Genomic DNA, 17,389 nt, shown 5'->3' on the forward strand with positions numbered 1-17,389 from the left:
ATGCAGGAGGCCGCCTGCTCCACGCCCCCACTCCCCTCCCAGCTGGGAGGCCGCCTGCCACCCCATGTCCCCTCTGTCTCTCCAAACCCCGCCTGGCTGAGAGCCCTGCCATTTTGGCACACCCCCATGGAGAGATTAAACCCCTGCAGGGAGAGGAGCCCCATTCCACAGAAGGGGAAACTGAGGCATGGAACTAGGGAAACGGCTTGCCAAGCAGAACCCAGTGTGGGGGGACTCTCCTGATACCCCCAGCAGGGCAGGCGGGTAATGGGGAGCTGAGAAAGGCCCCATGCTGCTCACAGGCTCTGTCTCCCCTGGCTGTGGGGGGCCGGCCCAGTTCCCACATCGGGTTCTGACAGGACGATGCCTGAGACCCTGTCCCCAGAGGGAGAGGCTGCCAGCCCCTGGATTTTGCAGGATTCCCTCATTTTGGGGGTGGATGGGTCTGAGAGCAGCAAGTCATGGACATTAGCTGGGGAGGTGAACCCTTGGTGGGGGGCTTTAGGGCAGGTGGGAGAAAGCTGGGGGGAGGGTGGCTGTAGGGAATGAGAGGGGGGTGTCTTCCAGGGAGCTGTGGGGCCAGCAAGGGTGCAAGTGGGAAGCAGTGGGGATGGGTGCAGTACGAGCACCCAGGGGAGATCCCCCTTGTGCTTCTCTGATTCCCCACCCCATGCTCGCCACGCCCCGAGGAGAGGCTGCCAGATGTGTCCCTGTGTCCTGGCTCTGGAGCAGCCGCCAGATGTTGGGGGGGAGGGGCTGGCGTTTTGCGTGTTGATTCCAGCTGTTGGGGGGAAATTAGTCATCTTTTCCATGCCTGGGTCGTGTGAAGAGATTAGCCTCTCCTGGGCAGGAGGATGGGGGGCGGGGAATGGATCAGACCCCGGGAAGGGGGTGCTCAGGGGAGATCTGGGCCGAGAGGGTGGGGGTTAGAGGGAGGGGGTGGGGCGGGGCGGGGGAGGAGAGGTGCGGGGTTGACGTGACTGGCTCTGGCTGCACAGGGGGGTCGGGGGAAGCCAGGAGCTCAGCCCTAGAGATCTGTGACCCCTCCGAACACCAGGCGCCCCCCCACAGGTTCGCTGTGTGGATGGCTGCAGGGCCCTGGCTCCCACCCAGCATGGAGCCCGACCTCCTGCCCCTCGTCCTGACAGCCGAGCCCTGGGGCTTTAACCAGCAGGCCACGGAGCTGGGGCCGGGCGCCCCCGGCCTGGAACCCTGCAGCCTGGAGCTGGAGCGTCGCTACCAGGCCGTGCCCGCCGCCGTCTGCGCCCTCTGCTGCCTCTTCGGCGTCATCTACAGCTGCTTCGGTGAGCGGGCGGCAGGGGCTCATGTGGGGCTGGATCCTGTGGAGCTCCCCCCAACTTCCACTGCTGCCCCTCACTCCCGACCCGCAGCCCCCGGCTAGCCCAGCCCTGCCGGTGCCCCTCACTCCCGACCCGCAGCCCCCGGCTAGCCCAGCCCTGCCGGTGCCCCTCACTCCCGACCCGCAGCCCCCGGCTAGCCCAGCCCTGGGCTCCCCCCAGGTCTGCCAGTGCCCTTCACTCCTGACCCGCAGCCCCTGCTGCCCCAGCTCTGGGCTCCCCACTTCCCCAGCTCTGCCCGTGACCCGCCCTCCTGACCCACAGGCCCCCCCCATCTCCTGCCAGGGGGAGGGATAGCTCAGTGGTTTGAGCATTGGCCTACTAAACCCAGGGTTGTGAGTTCAATCCTTGAGGGGGCCATTTAGGGATCTGGGGCAAAAATTGGGGATTGGCCCTGCTTTGAGCAGGGGTTGGACTAGATACCTCCTGAGGTCCCTTCCAACCTTGATATTCTATGATTCCTACACACACCCGGAGCCCCTGCCCCATGCGCTGGGTCCTGCTAACCTCTCCCCCTCCCCCCCGGCCCCACTTCCCAGGTTACCGCTGCTTCAAAGCCATCATGTTCCTGTCGGGGCTTCTCTTCGGCTCCCTGGTCATCTTCCTGCTGTGCTACAAGGAGCGAGTCCTGGAGACGCAGCTGAGCCTGGAAGTGAGCGCGGGCATCGCGCTGGGCATCGGGGCACTGTGCGGGCTGGTCACCATGCTGGTGCACAGCGTGGGGCTCTTCATGACGGGGCTGCTGCTGGGGCTGCTGCTGGCCACGGCCGCCCTGGTGGCCACCGAGCCGCTCTACCAGCCGCAGAGCCTGTGGGTGCCCGTGGGCAGCCTGCTGGGGCTGGCGCTGCTCTGTGCCCTGCTGGCCCTGCGCTGGCAGAAGCCGCTCACCGTGCTGTCCACGGCCGTCTTCGGGGCCGCCGTCATCGTGGTCTGCGTGGACTATTTCGTGGAGCTGCTGGCCCTGCTGCACCACGTCTACGACCGGCTGCGCCTGGCGCCCTCCTCCCCACTCTGCTGGCACAGCTGGGCCGTGCTGGGGCTCTGGCCGGCCCTCAGCCTCCTGGGCCTCCTGCTGCAGTGGAAACTGACGGCCGGGGGCTACTCGCATGCGGACGGTGAGCGGGGGACAGAGGGGCAGCGGGGGGGCAGGGATGGAGCATGAGTGGGGGTCCTGTGGGTGGGACCCGGGGCTGCAGGGCAGGGGCAGAGCAGGGGTGCTGGGAGGCAGTGAGCCAGCCTGGGGGTGGGGTAAGGGGCACAGGGGTGGCGACCTCCTTTACCCCTGGCTCTTTTCTCCCACCTCCGCAAGCTGTATTGAGACCCCCTTCCTGGAGGGGCTGGGAGCCAGGACTCCTGGCTTCTCTCCCTGGCTCTGCGAGGGGAGTGGGGTCTGGTGGGTTAGAGCCCAGGGAGGGTGGGGTCGGGGGAGGGAATCAGGACTCCTGAGTTCTATTCCCAGCCACTGACCCTCTCTTGAGTAATTCCCTCACCTGGCCGTACCTCAGTTTCCCTGCCACACTGAAGGAGCGAGCCCCAGCTGGTCCAGTGCTTCCCACATATGGGGCCTGGTGCGGAGTGGGGGGGCAGCGCAGAGCGGGGGGGGTGCAGAGCAGGGGGGCCCTGGCGCAGAGCCAGGGGGCCCGGTGGGGGGGCCGGCGCGGAGGCTCACGCTGACTCACCCTCCCAGTGATCATCAGCCGGCGGCAGCAGCGGTTGCAGCTGCTGCGGATCCGGCAGAGGGAGGCCAAGAAGCGGCAGAGCCTCCCCCCGCAGGAGGGCAGCTACCGGCGCAAGCCCAACCCCGTCAAGCGCTACGCGGGCGACGTCCTGGCGCCGGTAAGTGGGGAGCCCCCTTCTCTCCTTCCCCGGAGCGATCACGGAGCCCTGCTCCCTTGTCAGAGGCCGAATAGCTCAGCTGGGATCCACGTTATACTTGGCTGCCATGCTCTGCCCCAGAGCCAGCTGGATTTGGGCAGGGGAGAGGCCCAGGCCGTCTGTAAGGGGTAGGAATGGGGATGCCGCACGTCCAGTGTATGGGGTGAATGCTGGGCTCTCCTGCCTAGCCAGGGGTTGGGGTCCTGGCGCCGTGGGATGAAGGGGGATCTTCGTCCGCGGTGGGTGGGAGGCAGTGGGCCCCCCTCAGGGCGCACCCTGTGTTGACCTGTCCCCTCCGCGCACCCAGAGCTACATCCAGAGCCTGCGGGATCGCCAGCTGGGCACCGGCACTGCCCACACCATCCTCGACCTGGACTACGACTGTGGCTCCACCGTGCCCCTGACGGCCCCCACGCCCGGCGGGCGCCTCTGACGGGGGCAGGGGCTTCACTTCATTCCACTTGTGCCTTAGGGGTGGAGGCGGCAGTGGTGGGGGGAAGGCAGGGGGACCGTTTTGCTGGTGACACTTGACCCTCCCTCGCCCCTCCTGGCGCCCTCTCCCCAGTCCAGCAGCTGCGCTGCCCACGTGGCCTGGGCACCTGCCCGCCTGCCCCTTTAAATATTCAAAGCAGCTGCCTTCCCTTGCCCCTATTGGCCTGTCCAGAGGGGAGGCGGGGCTCCGGGGCCCACAGCTGGTTCCGTTCGACCAGTGTCAGGTTGGGGACCCTCCTCTGGGCCCCCCTATAACGTCCAGAGTTTCAGAGTCCCCTGTTCCCCCCCCCCCCCCGGCACTGCTGCCCATTGCTGGGGGGTTCTGCCTTGGGGCCGAGTTAAATCTCTCCCAAGGCCGGGTGGGGCCGGTGGGGGCTGCACAGGGAGCGCCCAGGCTCGGGGCACTGGAGCCATCGGAAACACCCTGCAAGGGGGGCGTCCCAGCGTGGTGGGGCCCAGATCCCCGCCCCGGCCTGCGAGGATGCCAGCTGGAGCCCGGCCCCGCTAACTCTTCTCGCAGTACTTTGCTTTTGTACTTTTGTAACCCGCGGGCTCTGGCACTGGCCATGGGGGTGGGGGGGCCTGGCCCCACATCTCAGCCCTGGCTCCAGGGGGGAGCCGGTCCCCGTTTATACGCTATGTACTGTACAGGGGGGGCCCATTAAACTGCCTTACGGAGCGGATCTGGCCGCCTGGCTCCGTGTGTCTGTCTGCAGGGTGTCCTCCAGGCTGCGAGCCCTGGGGGCGCCGGTTCTGCCCCCTTCGGCAGGACCCCAGGGGCCAAGCAGCTCAGGGCTGGGGTTTGCCACTGCAGGGGGTGCTGGATTTCCAGGGCGGGCTGGCTGGTGTGGCGACTGGGGGGCAGAAAACAGCCAGGCCCCCATCATCTGTCACTCCTAGGAGGCCCACCGCCATGCTGCCCTGGCGCAGAGCTCGCAGGGTCCCCATGACGCTCAGCCCGCTGCCCGTGCCCTGGTGACGGGGTTTATTGTGCAGGGAGGGAGCAGGGGCTCCCTGGGGTACAATGCCCAGGCAAGGCCCCCATTCCCCGCAATGTCCTGTCCCGGAGCCGTTCTCGCCAGCTGCCTGCAGGTGGCGCCTCTGGCCCATTAAAAACCCCTCCCCCCCTTCTCCAATCCCTTGGCCCCGATCCCAGGGCGCCCGGGCCCATCCCGCGGGGGCGCCTAGGCCTCGCAGTGCATCCAGCGCTCGGCCGTGCTCAGCGGGTAGCCCTTCTCCACCCGCAGCTGCGTGTTGACCCGCCAGTACTGGCCCCCCTGGAAGAAATAGACCCGGCCGTTCTCCCAGGCCACGGCCGCGTCCAGGTGGGAGGGCACCCCGGTGAACAGCTTGGCGATCTTCTTGGGGTAGCCGCTGAAGTCGCTCCAGGCCAGTTCGTCCCACTGCCAGTAGCCGGTGCCCTGCGCAGGGAGGCAAAGCGGAGGGGTGCTGGCGGCTCGGCTCTCCAGGGCTAGGTCCCCCTCCCCCATGCCGGCTGGGGGCCCCCCTTTGCCCAGCGCCTGGCTTGGAGCCAACAATGTGCCAGACGGATTCTCCCAGAATGCATCTGGCAGGATGCTGGGGCGGGGCGGGGCGGGGCGGAGGGAGTTCCTCAGGACCAGCGTGGAAATGGCCACTGCAGGAGGTGAACTACACTTCCCAGGATGCTCTGGGCCCAGGCGCTATTATATAGCCCAGGAGGGGGGGCATGGTCCTGCACAAAGCGGGGCTGCGTTGCCATTGGCCGACTGGTTATGCCTGCCCTGTCGGAATCTTTGCCAGCCAACCCGCGTCCTCCTGTCCTGGGATCAACCCGCCCTCAGGACGGAGGCAGCTGGGCACCATGGGAACAAGGCGAAAGGCGGGGCCCGGAGCTCCCTGCCCCAAGGGGCTGGCAGGGCAAAGGGGCGGGGCTGGGAATTCCTGCCCCAGCCGGCTCTGCTTGCTGGGTCCTAAAGCCGGAGTGGGCCAAGGCTGCCTGGGCCGGGGGAGGGGCGGCCTGGCTCAGGGGCCAGAGGGGAGGCCGGGGCGGGAGGGGGCACCCGGGCTGGGGCCCTTGAGAGACCAGCAGCACCCGGGCCCCGGCGCCTACCTTGAAGAGGAAAATCTTCTTGTTCCCTGGCCAGTAGAAGGCAGCGTCGATCTTGGCCGGGACGCGGGTCAGGGCCTTGGGGTAGCCGGGGTCCAGCTGGAAGCCTCGGTACCGCCAGACCTTGTCACCTGCAGCAGAAGCGGGGGTGTCTCTGCGATGCAGAATGGTGCCCCCCACGGGGCAGGAGCCAGCCCCCCCAACCTACCCTTCCCCATCCCCCATCTCCCCTTTGACACCCCCTGGCAAGGCTCGTCCCACCTTTGAAGAAGTAGCTCCTGCCGGTGCGGGGGGAGTGCACGGCCGCATCCAGCCGCTCGGGGAGCCCCTTCCACAGGGCCGGGATCTCCTTCAGGGGGCCAGTCCCGAAATCCGTCACGGTCCAGACATAGCCCCCCTTGAAGGCGTAGGTCTGCTCATAAGGGCCTGGGAGGCAGAGGGGAGCAAAGGGTTAATGCCCTGGGGGCTGCCCCCAACCTCACAGATGTGGGGCGCTGGGGGGAGGGCTGTGCGGCCTGGAGCGATGACACATGCTTGTCTTTATACAGAGACGGGTCGCAATGCGAATTGGCCCCAAAATCTATTTCCTCGCTCGGCATCCCCTGAGCCGGCGCAGCCTGGGGCCCCTGCAACGACGGCACAGAAGTCGGGGCCCAGCCCCAGGCCCTGCTGCAAACGGGGGCTGGGCTGCACTGGTTCGCACACACGTTTTAGCTCCCGGGGCTGGGCTGGCAAACGCTCGTGCCGCTGGCGTGGGGTTTACACAGGCTCTGGGCTGAGCCCACGCTGAATGCGCGGAACCAGGGACACGGCCCAGGGTGGGCGACCGTTAGTTCCTCAGCAGTGAGCAAAGGGGGCACAGGCTCAGTTTTAGGTGGGTGCTGCCCGGCCCCCACCACTCGCCAAAGGGTCATAAACCCACTCGTCCTGCTCAGGGCCCCATCCCCCCGAACGCTCCATTTCAGCTCAGGCTGGCAGCAGCGGGTGGCCCGGTTCCCATGCCCGTTGGCTCAATTATTTTATATTCACGTCTAATTCAGTCCCTCCCTGGGCAGCCCTCCCCGAACACCCGGCATCTGTCTCCGTCCCCAGGTGCCAACCCTGGAGAATCCCGGGGGCTTCGGTTCCTTCTCTTTCATGGCCCGTTGGGAATCCCCCCACAAAAGAGCCCCTCCGGCTCACCGAACATCAGGGCGTCCAAGCCGTCAGTGCAGGGGTCGGGCACCTTGGCGGGCGGCAGGCTGGGGGAGGTGGGCGACAGGCTCGGCAGGGTCCCAGGCAGCGTCACTGCCGGAGTCTTTTTGCCTTGAAGTAACACCAGACAGTGATTATTCTGGCCCACTACGGACTGGGCGGGGGATGAAGGGGCTCCAGGAGGGCATGGGGGGAAGGGGAGCTGGACCCAGACCCAGGGGGAGACATGGGGCAGGAGGAGTGGGGTCCCCCCGTGGAACACCAGAGGTGGTCAGGATACCAGGCCCAGCAGGACTTGGGGGGGACAGAGCCAGTGGGATTGTGGTGTGGGAGGGAGAAGGACCCGGGCGGGGGAGATCCCGGCATCCCTCACCGTACAGGGCCCGGATGCCGTCGATGTCGTCGAAGTGCAGGCGGAAGTGGGGCCGGTAGCCACTGTAGACAGGGGCCATGAGGGCGGCGGGGTAGCGGGAGTGGCCCAGGCCCAGGGCGTGCCCGATCTCGTGGGCCGCAATGATGCGCAAGTTGACACCACGGTACGTCCCCTCCGTCCACAGCTCGTCCTCATCGAAGTGCACCGTGCCCTCCTCGGGGACGTCGGCGTGAGCCAGCACCTTCCCTGCGCCCAGAGACGCGACATGAGGGCGGCCCCCCCAGCCCGACGGAGCCCCCCGCCCCGCTCCCTGCCGCACACTGCGGGCAGCACGGCCTGCCGGGGGGAGTGCCCCTCCCGCTCAGGGCAGCACCTCGAGGGGAGGTCTCCCGTCCCCGACCCCTGCCCCGGGCGGCTCCGTGTACCAGGTCCGTCGAAGGGGCGGGAGCAGGTCCAGGAGTAGGCACCGTGGAAGGAGAGGCGGATGTCGGCCGTGCCGTGCCGCACCTCCCGGAAGGTCAGCGGGGCCACGTCGCTCCAGTACCGGAAGGCAGCCTGGATGGCCCGGCGGGTAGCGCTGGCCGCCATGTCCGGCGTGGAGCTGTAGATCCGGTAGGTCAGGTTCTTCCTGCGCCAGCGGCCTGGGGGGCAGAGGGAGGAGATCGGCTGTGCCAGCAGGGAAGGGGTGGGAGCCACCAGCCCCCTTCCGAGGCCGCAGGGGATGCTGGGGCCCAGCCTCTAGCGCTCAGTGCCCAGTGGCAGGAGAGCACCGGCCCCTCACTGCCCTGGCATTCGGGGTCGAAGGGACACCCTGATCCTGGCTCCATCCCCCTAACTTCCACCTCTGGGCCTAGCCCCATAACGCCGACTTGACCCCCGCCCATCCCTAGCGCCAGAACCTGGAGCCCCACCCAACATGACCCTAACGCCTTAAAGTAGCTCCGGCCAGACCCAGCTGGACCCCCAAGCCCCTCATTTGACTCCAGGTCTGCAGAACGGAGAAGTCCCCCCACCATGGGGCGCTGAGCGCCTTGTGCCCCCGACCCCACCAGGCGGCCCAGCACTCAGCTCCCCCCACCCCCACCGGGCGCATCGGGTCACGCGCAGTCTGTCCGCCCCTCACCCAGGAGCAGGTACTTGAGGATTTTCTGGTTGAAGGGGTCCTCGACCCCGCAGCGCGGCTGCCTCATCTGCGCCAGGGTGGCATCATCCAGGAGGCCGGTGGCGGGCAGCTCGGAGGCCAGCTGGAAAGACCTGGATGCGGGGGGCACAGACAGCAGGGTCAGCTGGGGCGGTGATGCTCGAGGGAAGAGGACTCCCACATGCAGCCTCGAGGAGATGGGTTCCCCCCTGGCGCAGGCTGGGGGGGGCACCAGGAACATCTGGGTACGGCCTAGCCAAGGCACCCGGTGGCATCCCCTCTCTGACATGGCACAGCACGCACAGGGGGCAGCATGCCACTGGTCACGCACACGCCACGCCCAGGCCCCGCTCTGCCCACGTGCCCCAGCCCGGCCCTGTCCCCTCCTAGGGCGCTTGGCGCCCGCGTTACCTCATGGCCTCGGTCAGCTCGGTGTTGGTGAACTCCTCCGTCAGCCTCTCCAGCGGCTTCTGCAAATACCCGAACTGCTGCAGGTAACGCTGGGGGGTGATGGGACATGGGTCAGCAGGACACTTCCTGCCCCCCCGTCGGTCACCAGGGACCTGGGCATCGCTACGCAGGTGGGAAACGGGGCCCTGACCAGAGGGGTGCGGTGCCGCCTCCAGGCTCTGGGCCTGGCAGGAGAGGAGCTGCGGGATCTCATGCTGGGGCACTTAGGGGCTAGCATTTCCCATCGTGCTTTGAGGAGCTCAAAATGCTGTCCCCTTAATTAAGGTTCACAGCCCCCCGGAGCGTGTGTGTGGGATCATTATCTTCATTATACAAATGGGGAAACTGAGGCAGGGGGGAAGAGACTTGCCTTGGGTGCCAGAGCCGGGGACAAAACCCCACAGTCCTGGCTCCCAGTCCCCTTGCTCTAACCACTAGACCTCACTCTGCTCCCAGAGCCAGGGATAGAACCCAGGCATCCTGGCCACCAGGCCTACGTGGCCCGCACAGCTGGGTGAACAAGCTGACAGGAAATTCCCACGGCCTGCTTGGCGCATCGGCGGGGGGCCTGGCCAGGCAGTGAGATTGGCCTTCTGTCCCAGTCGGGGACAGGGCCCCCTTCCCATGTCCAGCCTGGGTTCGCTGCCATGTCCCGTTAGCCCCAGGGGCACAGACCAGCCACGCTGCAAGGCCCCTGGCATGTGCAGGGACCCTGCACTGGTAGGTCGCCCCCGTCCCCAGCTCACCCCCCACCTCAGCACAGATTGGAAGAGGTCTCAGGGCTGGCGTGGGAACCCTGGCAGGGTTGGGCTGGGGAGCCCCGGGGGACCATCAGATCAGGGTCGGTGTGAGCAGCAGCTGGGGGAGCGTCCCAAGCCCCAGCTCTGGGATAACAGGGGGCTGCGGGGCAGGAGTAAGGGGCACCGACAGAGCTTGGCGGCATGCAGGGAGTCCTGGGCTGGGATGGCAAGGGGCTGCAGGTCGGGAGTGAGGGGCACCGGCAGAGCTGGGGGGATCTCAGGAATGGGATAGCAGGGGGCTGTGGGTGGGAATTGGGGGCACCAGCAGAGCTTCCCTTAGGCAGTTTCTCAGCACTTGCCTCTCACTTTGCTCAGCAAACCATTCCGCCCCATCCCCGGTCCCCCCAACGCTCCCTTTGGGGCAGGAGACCAGCCCCAGCCCCAGCTCCGACTCACCACGGCTTCCTGCTCCTCCGAGGGGTCGCTGGCAGCGGCGCTGGCGAAGAGGGCGAGGGCACAGACCTGGCAGAGCAGCTCCAGCCCAGTCATCCTCCCCTGAGCCTCCAGCCGCAGCGGCAAACGGCGGTTTCCAAGGGGGGGGCACTAGATACTCCTCAGAGCCCTTGGAAACCGTCTTTCTGGGCCTTGTCCCTCGTCCCCTCCTACCCGCCGGGGTTCCTGCAGCCCTTCTCTCCTCTCCAGCCCTCCCGTCCCTTTCCCAAGTTTATAAACCTTGAACAGCCCCGATGACTCATTCCAAACTAAACCATGTTGCAACCGCAGGCCAGAGCCCCTGGGATGGCGGGGGAGATGGACAGTTAACCCCTTCCCCAGCGGGCTGGCGGTTCCTGACTGCAGGATGGACGGAGGGCCCGTTAGGCCAGGTGCTGCAGATACAGACCACGGGACGGTCTCTGCCCTGAGCAGTTTGGGCACCAGAGTAGGACACAGGACTCCTGGGTTCTAATCCTGGCTCTGCTGCGTGACCCTGGGACAACCATGCCCCCCCCCGGCCTCAGTTTCCCCTTGTGTACTCTCCCTGTAAGATGCTGCCCAGGCCCAGCCCAGGGTGACTCATGTGGGATGCTCTCAGGTGTCCCCCTGGCCTAACCCTGGGGGCAAAGTGGAGTTCAACAAGCCAGTAGAATTAACCCTCTGTCCCCGGACCAGACAGCCCCAGCCTCTCCCCCACCGGGATCTCTCCAGCCCACTGGCTCCCAGCTGGACACCCAACATTGGGGTCAGCTGCTGGGGGTCTGCAAGGTGCCCCTAGGAACTGGCTGGGACCCATCCCCCAGGACCCCAGTGGGTGTAAAGCTGGTGAAGTCAGTGGGGCGCCGACCAAGTCGCGCCAGCTGGGCTCTGGCCCCATTGATGCCCCGGGGCGCGGCAGCCCATTCTCCTCGCAGACTTACTCCCTGCCCAGCAAACCTGCCCCTCAGAACAGCTGCCAGGAGAACTGCAGCAAAGGACCAGGATGTGACAAAGTGGGACTGTTCTTAATGTTTCCTCTGAATAGTGTGGGGGTGCCTCAGTTTCCCCTAGGCAGTTCTTAAGTATCTAGGGGGTGGGATAAGGGTGTATAATCATTGCGGAGCCCTAGAGGGCAGGTGTGTGCAGGGGTCTGGACACAGAGAATGGCCGACACCCTGTTTCCTGGCAACTGAGGGCCTGGGCCCTTCCCCCCTGCAAGGTGAGAGCTAAAGGGTTGGAGAACAAAGGAATCCGGTGACCTCCTGGCCCGGGACAGGGACAAAGCGGGGGCAGGAGGGAGTTTCAGTTTTGGGGCTGGCTGGGACATGGAGTGAAGGGCAGACGTGGTTGTCTAGCTCACTGCCCCCCAAAATGGACCCAGCTGAGGGGTCCCGTTCTCTGCTCCTGCAAGCTCTGTGTTAGACCATGTTCCTGTCGTCTAATAAACCTTCTGTTTTACTGGCTGGCTGAGAGTCCCGTCTGACTGCGGAGTTGGGGGGCAGGACCCTCTGGCTGCCCCAGGAGCCCTGCCTGAGCGGACTCGCTGTGGGAAGCGCACGGAGGGGCAGAGGAGGCTGAATGCTCCGAGGTCAGACCCAGGAAGGTGGAGCCGGGTGAGCTGTGTGTCCTGCAGACAGGCTGCTCCCAGAGAGGAGACTTCCCCAGAGTCCTGCCTGGCTTCCTAGGGAGCAGTTCCAGAGCATCGCCCGGGGACGCCGTGACACAGGGCTCCCAGCAAGGCCCCGGGGCCCACCCCTCGGGACAAGCGTGGTCAGTCTCCCCTCTCTGTCTCCGGCCCCTGTGTCATGGGGTCCCCGGGCGATGCTCTGGAACTGCTCCCTACGAAGCCAGGCAGGACTCTGGGGGACCCTCCTCTCTGGGAGCAGCCTGTCTGCAGGGCAAGAAGCTTCCACAGCTTCCACCTTCCTGGGTCTGACCTCGGAGCATTCAGCATCCTCTGCCCCTCCGTGCACTTCCCACAGCCAGTCCGCCCAGGCAGGGTCCTGGGGAAGCCAGAGGGTCCTGCCCCCCAACTCCGCAGTCAGACGGGACTCTCAGCCAGCCAGTAAAACAGAAGGTTTATTAGATGATAGGAACACGGGCTAACACAGAGCTTGTAGGTGCAGAGAACAGGACCCCCCAGTCAGGCCCATCTTGGGGGGGCAGGGCTTGCTTTCCCCAGCCAGCTCCAAACTGAACTCTCCAGCCCCTCCTCCGGCATTTGTCTCTTTCCCAGGCCAGGAGGCCACCTGATCTCTTTGTTCTCCAACCCCTTCAGTTGGCACCTTGCAGAGGAGGGCCCCAGGCCATCAGTGGCTAGGAGACAGGATGTTGGCCATTCTCTATGCAGACTCCATCACACTGGCCCTCTCGGGCTCTGCAACAATCGCACCCCCTTATCCCACCACCTAGGTACTTAAGAAATGCATAGGGGAAACTGAGGCACCCACACCGTATTCAGAGAGAACATTAAGAACAGTTGCACTTCATCACACCCTGTTCCCCCCAGGACCGGGCATCAGGGAATCAGCCGCAGCCATGGCAACGCAAGCCCCATATGCACACCTGGGAATGGGTAGCTCCTTACACAACCAGCTGCTGGGCAGCCTGAGGCTAAGAGCTGCCCCCCTTTCACAGCATGTTGAGGAGGGTACCAGGGCAGTTCAAGGGTCCCCCCTTCCCCTCCACTCACCTGCAGAAAGGGGGAAAATAATTGGGATGTGATGGGACAATTAACCTGGGAAACTCACTGCAACAGGATAGCACAGAGGCATCGGATTAAAGGGGGTTAGATATGTATAGGATTAAGGACAGGACCTAGCCATGATAAAAGTTACAAGGGCCCATGAGTCCACATAGCAATCAGTTCCTCCACCACTGAAATGCAGCCACCTCTGGGGTGGAACGTGGCAGCTGTTAACTCCTGCACAGCAGAGCTGCCAAAGCCCATAGACAGGCAGAACCCCACCCCGGCTGAAGCTGCAGAGGGATGTAGGGAGGCAGATGGGGAAGACGGCCAGGACACTGGCTCCCACACCCCAGCTCCCTCCTTCTGCCCCACATTTGCTATTTTGAACGACAGGTATTTTCCATGCTGCCAGCTCCTGCCAACTCCTCAGCTGAGAAAACCATCAGGGCGCGGCTCCAGGGCTCCCGCCATCACCAGCTGACAGGGAGATGCAGCCTGGCCAGGGGGATCAGAATCTGGCACCACACCAGCCCTGCGGGGCTAACAGGAATGAGGGATGGGGCGCAGCATTGGGATCAGGGAACAGGGGGAGAAAGAGGGCCGTACCAGAGGGAAACTGAGGCAGAGAGGGGCAGGACCTTTCACTGTGCCAGCTTGGGTAAGTTAGTGGTAGGAGCTTGAAGTGGGTCTCCAGAATACAGTATAAATGCCCCAATAGAACTCGTTCAGACCTCTCCCCCAACACATGCTGAGGACCCGGAGTCCTAACTCCGAATCTGCCCAGGCCCTGTCCCCCTCTAACCATTAGGCCTCCTCACTCCAGGAAACAGAACGCAGGAGCCCTGACTGAATCCCACTCCCTGCTCTGCTCTAACCCAGACGAGCCCCCTCCCTTCCCAGAGCTAGGGCCAGAACCCAGGAGTCCTGGCACCCAGCCCCCACTGCTCTAACCACTACTATCCCCAGCTCTGGGGTCAGAAGCCAGGAGTCTCAACTCCCCCCTAATCCCCCTGAGCAGCACTTCCTCCAGCCACCCCACCCCAGGCCATCTGCCAGCCCAGCCTAGCCCCCAGGAAAGAGTTTAACCTTCAAGCACAAAAGCCGAACAAACACCCGCGTGGCCATTCAGGTCCCTGGGGCTCGCCCCCGCCTTGGGCTGGTTCAATTGGCATGGGCGAGCAGCTGGGCAAGGGGCAGTCAGTGAGCCAGCACTGCCAGGAACTGCAGGCGGGCGATGACTGGTCTGGCAGAGCCAGGCACATCACTGAGCGGGAGAGCAGGCCAGGGGATGACACATGGCCTTTGTATCCCAGCCCCGGCTCCTGCTCCAGCCCGCTCAGCTGCTTTCCTCCCACTGTCCAGTGGTTAGAGCGCCAGGGTGGGAGTCCGGACCCCTGTGTTCTACTTGCTCTTCAGCAAGTCACTTTCCCAGCACTGTGCCTCAGTTTCCCCATTTCCACCTGGGTCTGTGCCTTTAGCTCTCCACGACAGGACCTGGTCTCTGTGTTCGCCCAGCGCCCGACCCACAGGGACCCCACTCTCAAAACAATGCTAACGGGTTCCCACAGTTGGAAGGGGCTGCAGGGAAACAGGGTTGGGGGGCCCATCAGGTCACCCCAAGCACCGATACCGGCTCAGCTCGAATAGACGCAGCGAGGGGTTTCATGCCCGGCGACAAGCTCAGCGGTGGAACGGAGCCGCATGCCCCGGCCGCTGCATAGCCCGGGGAAAGGCCAAGAACCGTCTGCTTCCCAGCCAGCCCAGGGTCACTCACAGCCCAGAGGTTCTGCGAGGAGTCCGATCTCACAGCCAGCAAGAGTCCCGCATAAGCTAGTGAGCCCCCCTCCGCCCCCTAGAGGTGGGGCAGGAGCTGGCACAGGGGCAGATATTTACACAGCTGTGGGCCCCAGGCCACTTCTGCCACCACCCCCGGCAGCCTCCCGCAGGCCAAGCCTGGCAGGATCCTGCTCTCCCCTTGCTTTGGCCCCACGCAGCCACGTGGTCTAGGGGTTACCACAGGCAGAGTGAGAGCCAGGACACCTGGGTTCTGTTCCCAGACCTGCTGCTATCTCATTGCAGGAGTTTAGGCGAGTCACACCCCCGCCCCGCGCCTCAGTTTCCCAAAGAGGCAGCCAACCTGGTAACAAAGTGTCCTCTGCACACCCAGGAGACGCTCCTGCTGACCAGGCCCCGCAGAGCAGCCCCCCCGCCCACCCACACGGTGACACTGACCAGACCCAAGCCAGTCACGCTGGCATCTCTCTGGCTTAGTCATGCTCCGCTCGCTATGGCAGCGAGCGAGACAAGCTGTGTTCGGTGCAGCTTTCAGTCAGTCACCACATCTGTGACCTAAAGACCCGTCACTACCCAAAAACCCGCCAGCCTGGGTCATGCACAGGGGGCTGCTGTCCCAGCCCCACAGCTGCAGCTCGTTAAGGGCAAGGGAGGGATGACTCAGCCATCTGTCAGGGGGAGGAGGGACATATCATTCCCATGAGACACGGGGGGGCTGCTGCCCCTGGCAACCCTCATCCCACACCAGAGACCACGGGGTCTGCACAGTTCCCACCCCCTTTGCCATCCATCGCTCTCCCAGTGCTGGCTGGGGAGCAAGGGGGCAGATGTCCCCACATCTACCCCCTGCAGGGTCTTCTGCTGGGAGATATGGGGCGAGATGGCCCCGACTCTGAGTCGCTCCAGCAGCTGTTGTGTTACGGCGCAGCTGGGGAAACTGAGGTACTGCCAAATCACCTGCCCAAGGTCTCCGGAGGCCGAGTCGGAACTAGACCCCTGCTCCCCCCCAGGCACCCCACGCCCACTGCGCCACCTCTCCTTGGCCGTGCTAACGCACTACCTCTGTGGGACCTACAGGCCAAGCTGATTCTGAGCCCTGATCTGTAGGCCACTTACAGCCCGTTAATGGGGCTGGAGCTTCCCGCCTGGGCCCTTTGAACACCCGGCTGCACCAACAACCCCGAGTGCGTCAGCGCATCACAGCCCCAGGGCAGGAGCAGACAGAGGGGAGATGCCGACCCGATGCCGAGGGGTCCGCTGAGCTGCTCTTGAAGCAAACTGGCCCTGCGGTGTGGGAGTGCACACGGGCGATCAGCCCCAGCTAGTTCGCAAGGCAGGCAGGGAAGGATGCTGGTGGCAGAACTGTCCTCTCACAACCAGTCTGCGCACTAAACTGAAGAGGGGTTGGCTGGTCAATAGCGGGTGGCCGCAGGCAGAGCTGTGGCTTGCAGAAGACTCGGCCCTGTATTATTTGCACCCCAGAGGTGATTGGTGGCCCAGCATGCTGCACAAATACAGAATAGCTGCCCCCGGGAGCTCCCACCAGCATCCCCACAAACCCAAGGCAGACAGGCACTGCCAGGCCCTGAGCATTGGAGGAGACAAACATGCCAGGGGGATCTAGGCACTGGGGTCATGTCCAGGCCAGTCACCATTGTCCATTAGCACCACCTATCAAGGTCTTCCAACCTTTCCCATTACAAGACCCTGTTTTCTTGGCTTAGAACTTGGCTAAGCTTTAAATTTCAGCTCGAGCTGAAATTTCCCACGCCCGGCATCTGCCTCCTGCTGAATTCTCTGGGGGAATTTCAGCCAAAACTCTCCAGCTGTTTCTGAGAGCAAGGCGAAGGGGAGCAGGAGCCATGGGCCGTGTTCTGGAGAGCCCAGGCAAAGGGGATCGAGGCCTTGCTCCCTCAGCTCCCGCCGAAGCCACCAACAATCCCAGAAGGGTTTTGTTTAAAGCCCTTCGCAACCCCCTCTCCAAAAAGAGACACAAATCAACGGGATCCAAAGCTTCATTCGGTGTCAGCAGCAGTAGGACACACCCGCCCACCCAAGCCCCTGACTCCCTCACCTTCCCAGCAGCGCTGCACTGCGGCTTGGCCTCCCACACCCCCCAAAATGCAACACCCACCCCCGCCTGCACTCTAAGGCCAAGCGTTCCTGGCTCCCGCTGACGTTGGGCTGGCAGAACCCGCTCACGGGCCCGCACTGCACGACCAGACGAGGTGGCTCAGATTTTGCTCTTGCGGGCCCCCTGCCCGCGCTGCAGGGGGACAGGCAGCATTAGGGCTGGCCACCACACTCGAGGGACTAGACAGGCCCTACAGAGCCCCTGGTGGCCAGTGCCAGGCAGAACAGGTCCCCGTTCTCAAGCCAGTTACTCTTACACCAATATACCCCCAACACACGAGGGGCTGTGCTCACCTTCCTAGGGGCGTGCTAAGGACCAGCCGGGGCAGTCAGCCCCCGCTCCCGACAGTTCTTCAGCCTCAGCCCCCGACTGTTCTTGCAGTTATAGGAGGCTCTAGCAGCGAGACTTGCACAGAAGAAACTTGGAAAATTGGATCTAGAAATTGGAGCAGCACCTTCCTGAGTTTGCAGAGAGCCTAAAACAACCACTGTGGGTCACTCCAGTGGGTGCTGTCTCAGACGCTGATGAAGATACGTTAAGGGCCAGCAACTGTTTACTAGTTCTCTGCTCATCAGATCATGGAAGA

General features: G+C 64.4%; 2 protein-coding genes across 5 annotated transcripts; one reads left to right on the forward strand and one right to left on the reverse strand.

Moving 5' to 3' along the window:
• Positions 1–1,071: 1,071 nt before the first annotated feature.
• On the forward strand, positions 1,072–4,408 carry LOC140901128 (transmembrane protein 198-like). Its single transcript, XM_073319433.1, has 4 exons — positions 1,072–1,304; positions 1,898–2,473; positions 3,046–3,194; positions 3,541–4,408. Exons 1-4 carry the CDS (start codon positions 1,085–1,087, stop codon positions 3,664–3,666), a joined length of 1,071 nt encoding a protein of 356 aa, XP_073175534.1. The 5' UTR covers positions 1,072–1,084; the 3' UTR covers positions 3,667–4,408.
• A 288-nt stretch (positions 4,409–4,696) lies between these two features.
• On the reverse strand, positions 4,697–17,148 carry MMP19 (matrix metallopeptidase 19). Of its 4 annotated transcripts, none has more exons than XM_073319431.1 (9): positions 17,097–17,148; positions 8,934–9,022; positions 8,505–8,635; positions 7,807–8,022; positions 7,382–7,627; positions 6,997–7,119; positions 6,076–6,240; positions 5,818–5,945; positions 4,697–5,146 (listed from the first exon to the last, which is right to left on the reverse strand). In XM_073319431.1, the coding sequence occupies exons 2-9, from the start codon at positions 8,936–8,938 to the stop codon at positions 4,910–4,912; spliced, it is 1,251 nt and encodes a 416-aa protein (XP_073175532.1). In that variant the 5' UTR covers positions 8,939–9,022; positions 17,097–17,148; the 3' UTR covers positions 4,697–4,909. The 4 variants fall into 4 exon arrangements, with proteins under 4 accessions (XP_073175532.1, XP_073175531.1, XP_073175529.1 ...); XM_073319430.1 differs by lacking the exon at positions 17,097–17,148 and adding an exon at positions 10,169–10,400 and having other exon boundaries at positions 7,849–8,022; XM_073319428.1 differs by lacking the exon at positions 17,097–17,148 and adding an exon at positions 10,169–10,400.
• Between the last annotated feature and the right edge of the window lie 241 nt (positions 17,149–17,389).

Source organism: Lepidochelys kempii, chromosome 20 (genome assembly GCF_965140265.1).
Source record: "Lepidochelys kempii isolate rLepKem1 chromosome 20, rLepKem1.hap2, whole genome shotgun sequence".
NCBI classification, from domain to species: domain Eukaryota; kingdom Metazoa; phylum Chordata; order Testudines; family Cheloniidae; genus Lepidochelys; species Lepidochelys kempii.

Coding starts and splice junctions, on each gene's coding strand:
- LOC140901128 (XM_073319433.1), top strand. CDS start 1,085: ATGGCTGCAGGGCCCTGGCTCCCACCCAGCATGGAGCCCGACCTCCTG. Junction 1,305..1,897: donor CGTCATCTACAGCTGCTTCG/GTGAGCGGGCGG, acceptor CCCACTTCCCAG/GTTACCGCTGCTTCAAAGCC. Junction 2,474..3,045: donor GGGCTACTCGCATGCGGACG/GTGAGCGGGGGA, acceptor TCACCCTCCCAG/TGATCATCAGCCGGCGGCAG.
- MMP19 (XM_073319428.1), bottom strand. CDS start 10,261: ATGACTGGGCTGGAGCTGCTCTGCCAGGTCTGTGCCCTCGCCCTCTTC. Junction 8,636..8,933: donor GAGCTGACCGAGGCCATGAG/GTAACGCGGGCG, acceptor CCCCGCATCCAG/GTCTTTCCAGCTGGCCTCCG. Junction 5,946..6,075: donor CAGGAGCTACTTCTTCAAAG/GTGGGACGAGCC, acceptor CTTCTGCTGCAG/GTGACAAGGTCTGGCGGTAC.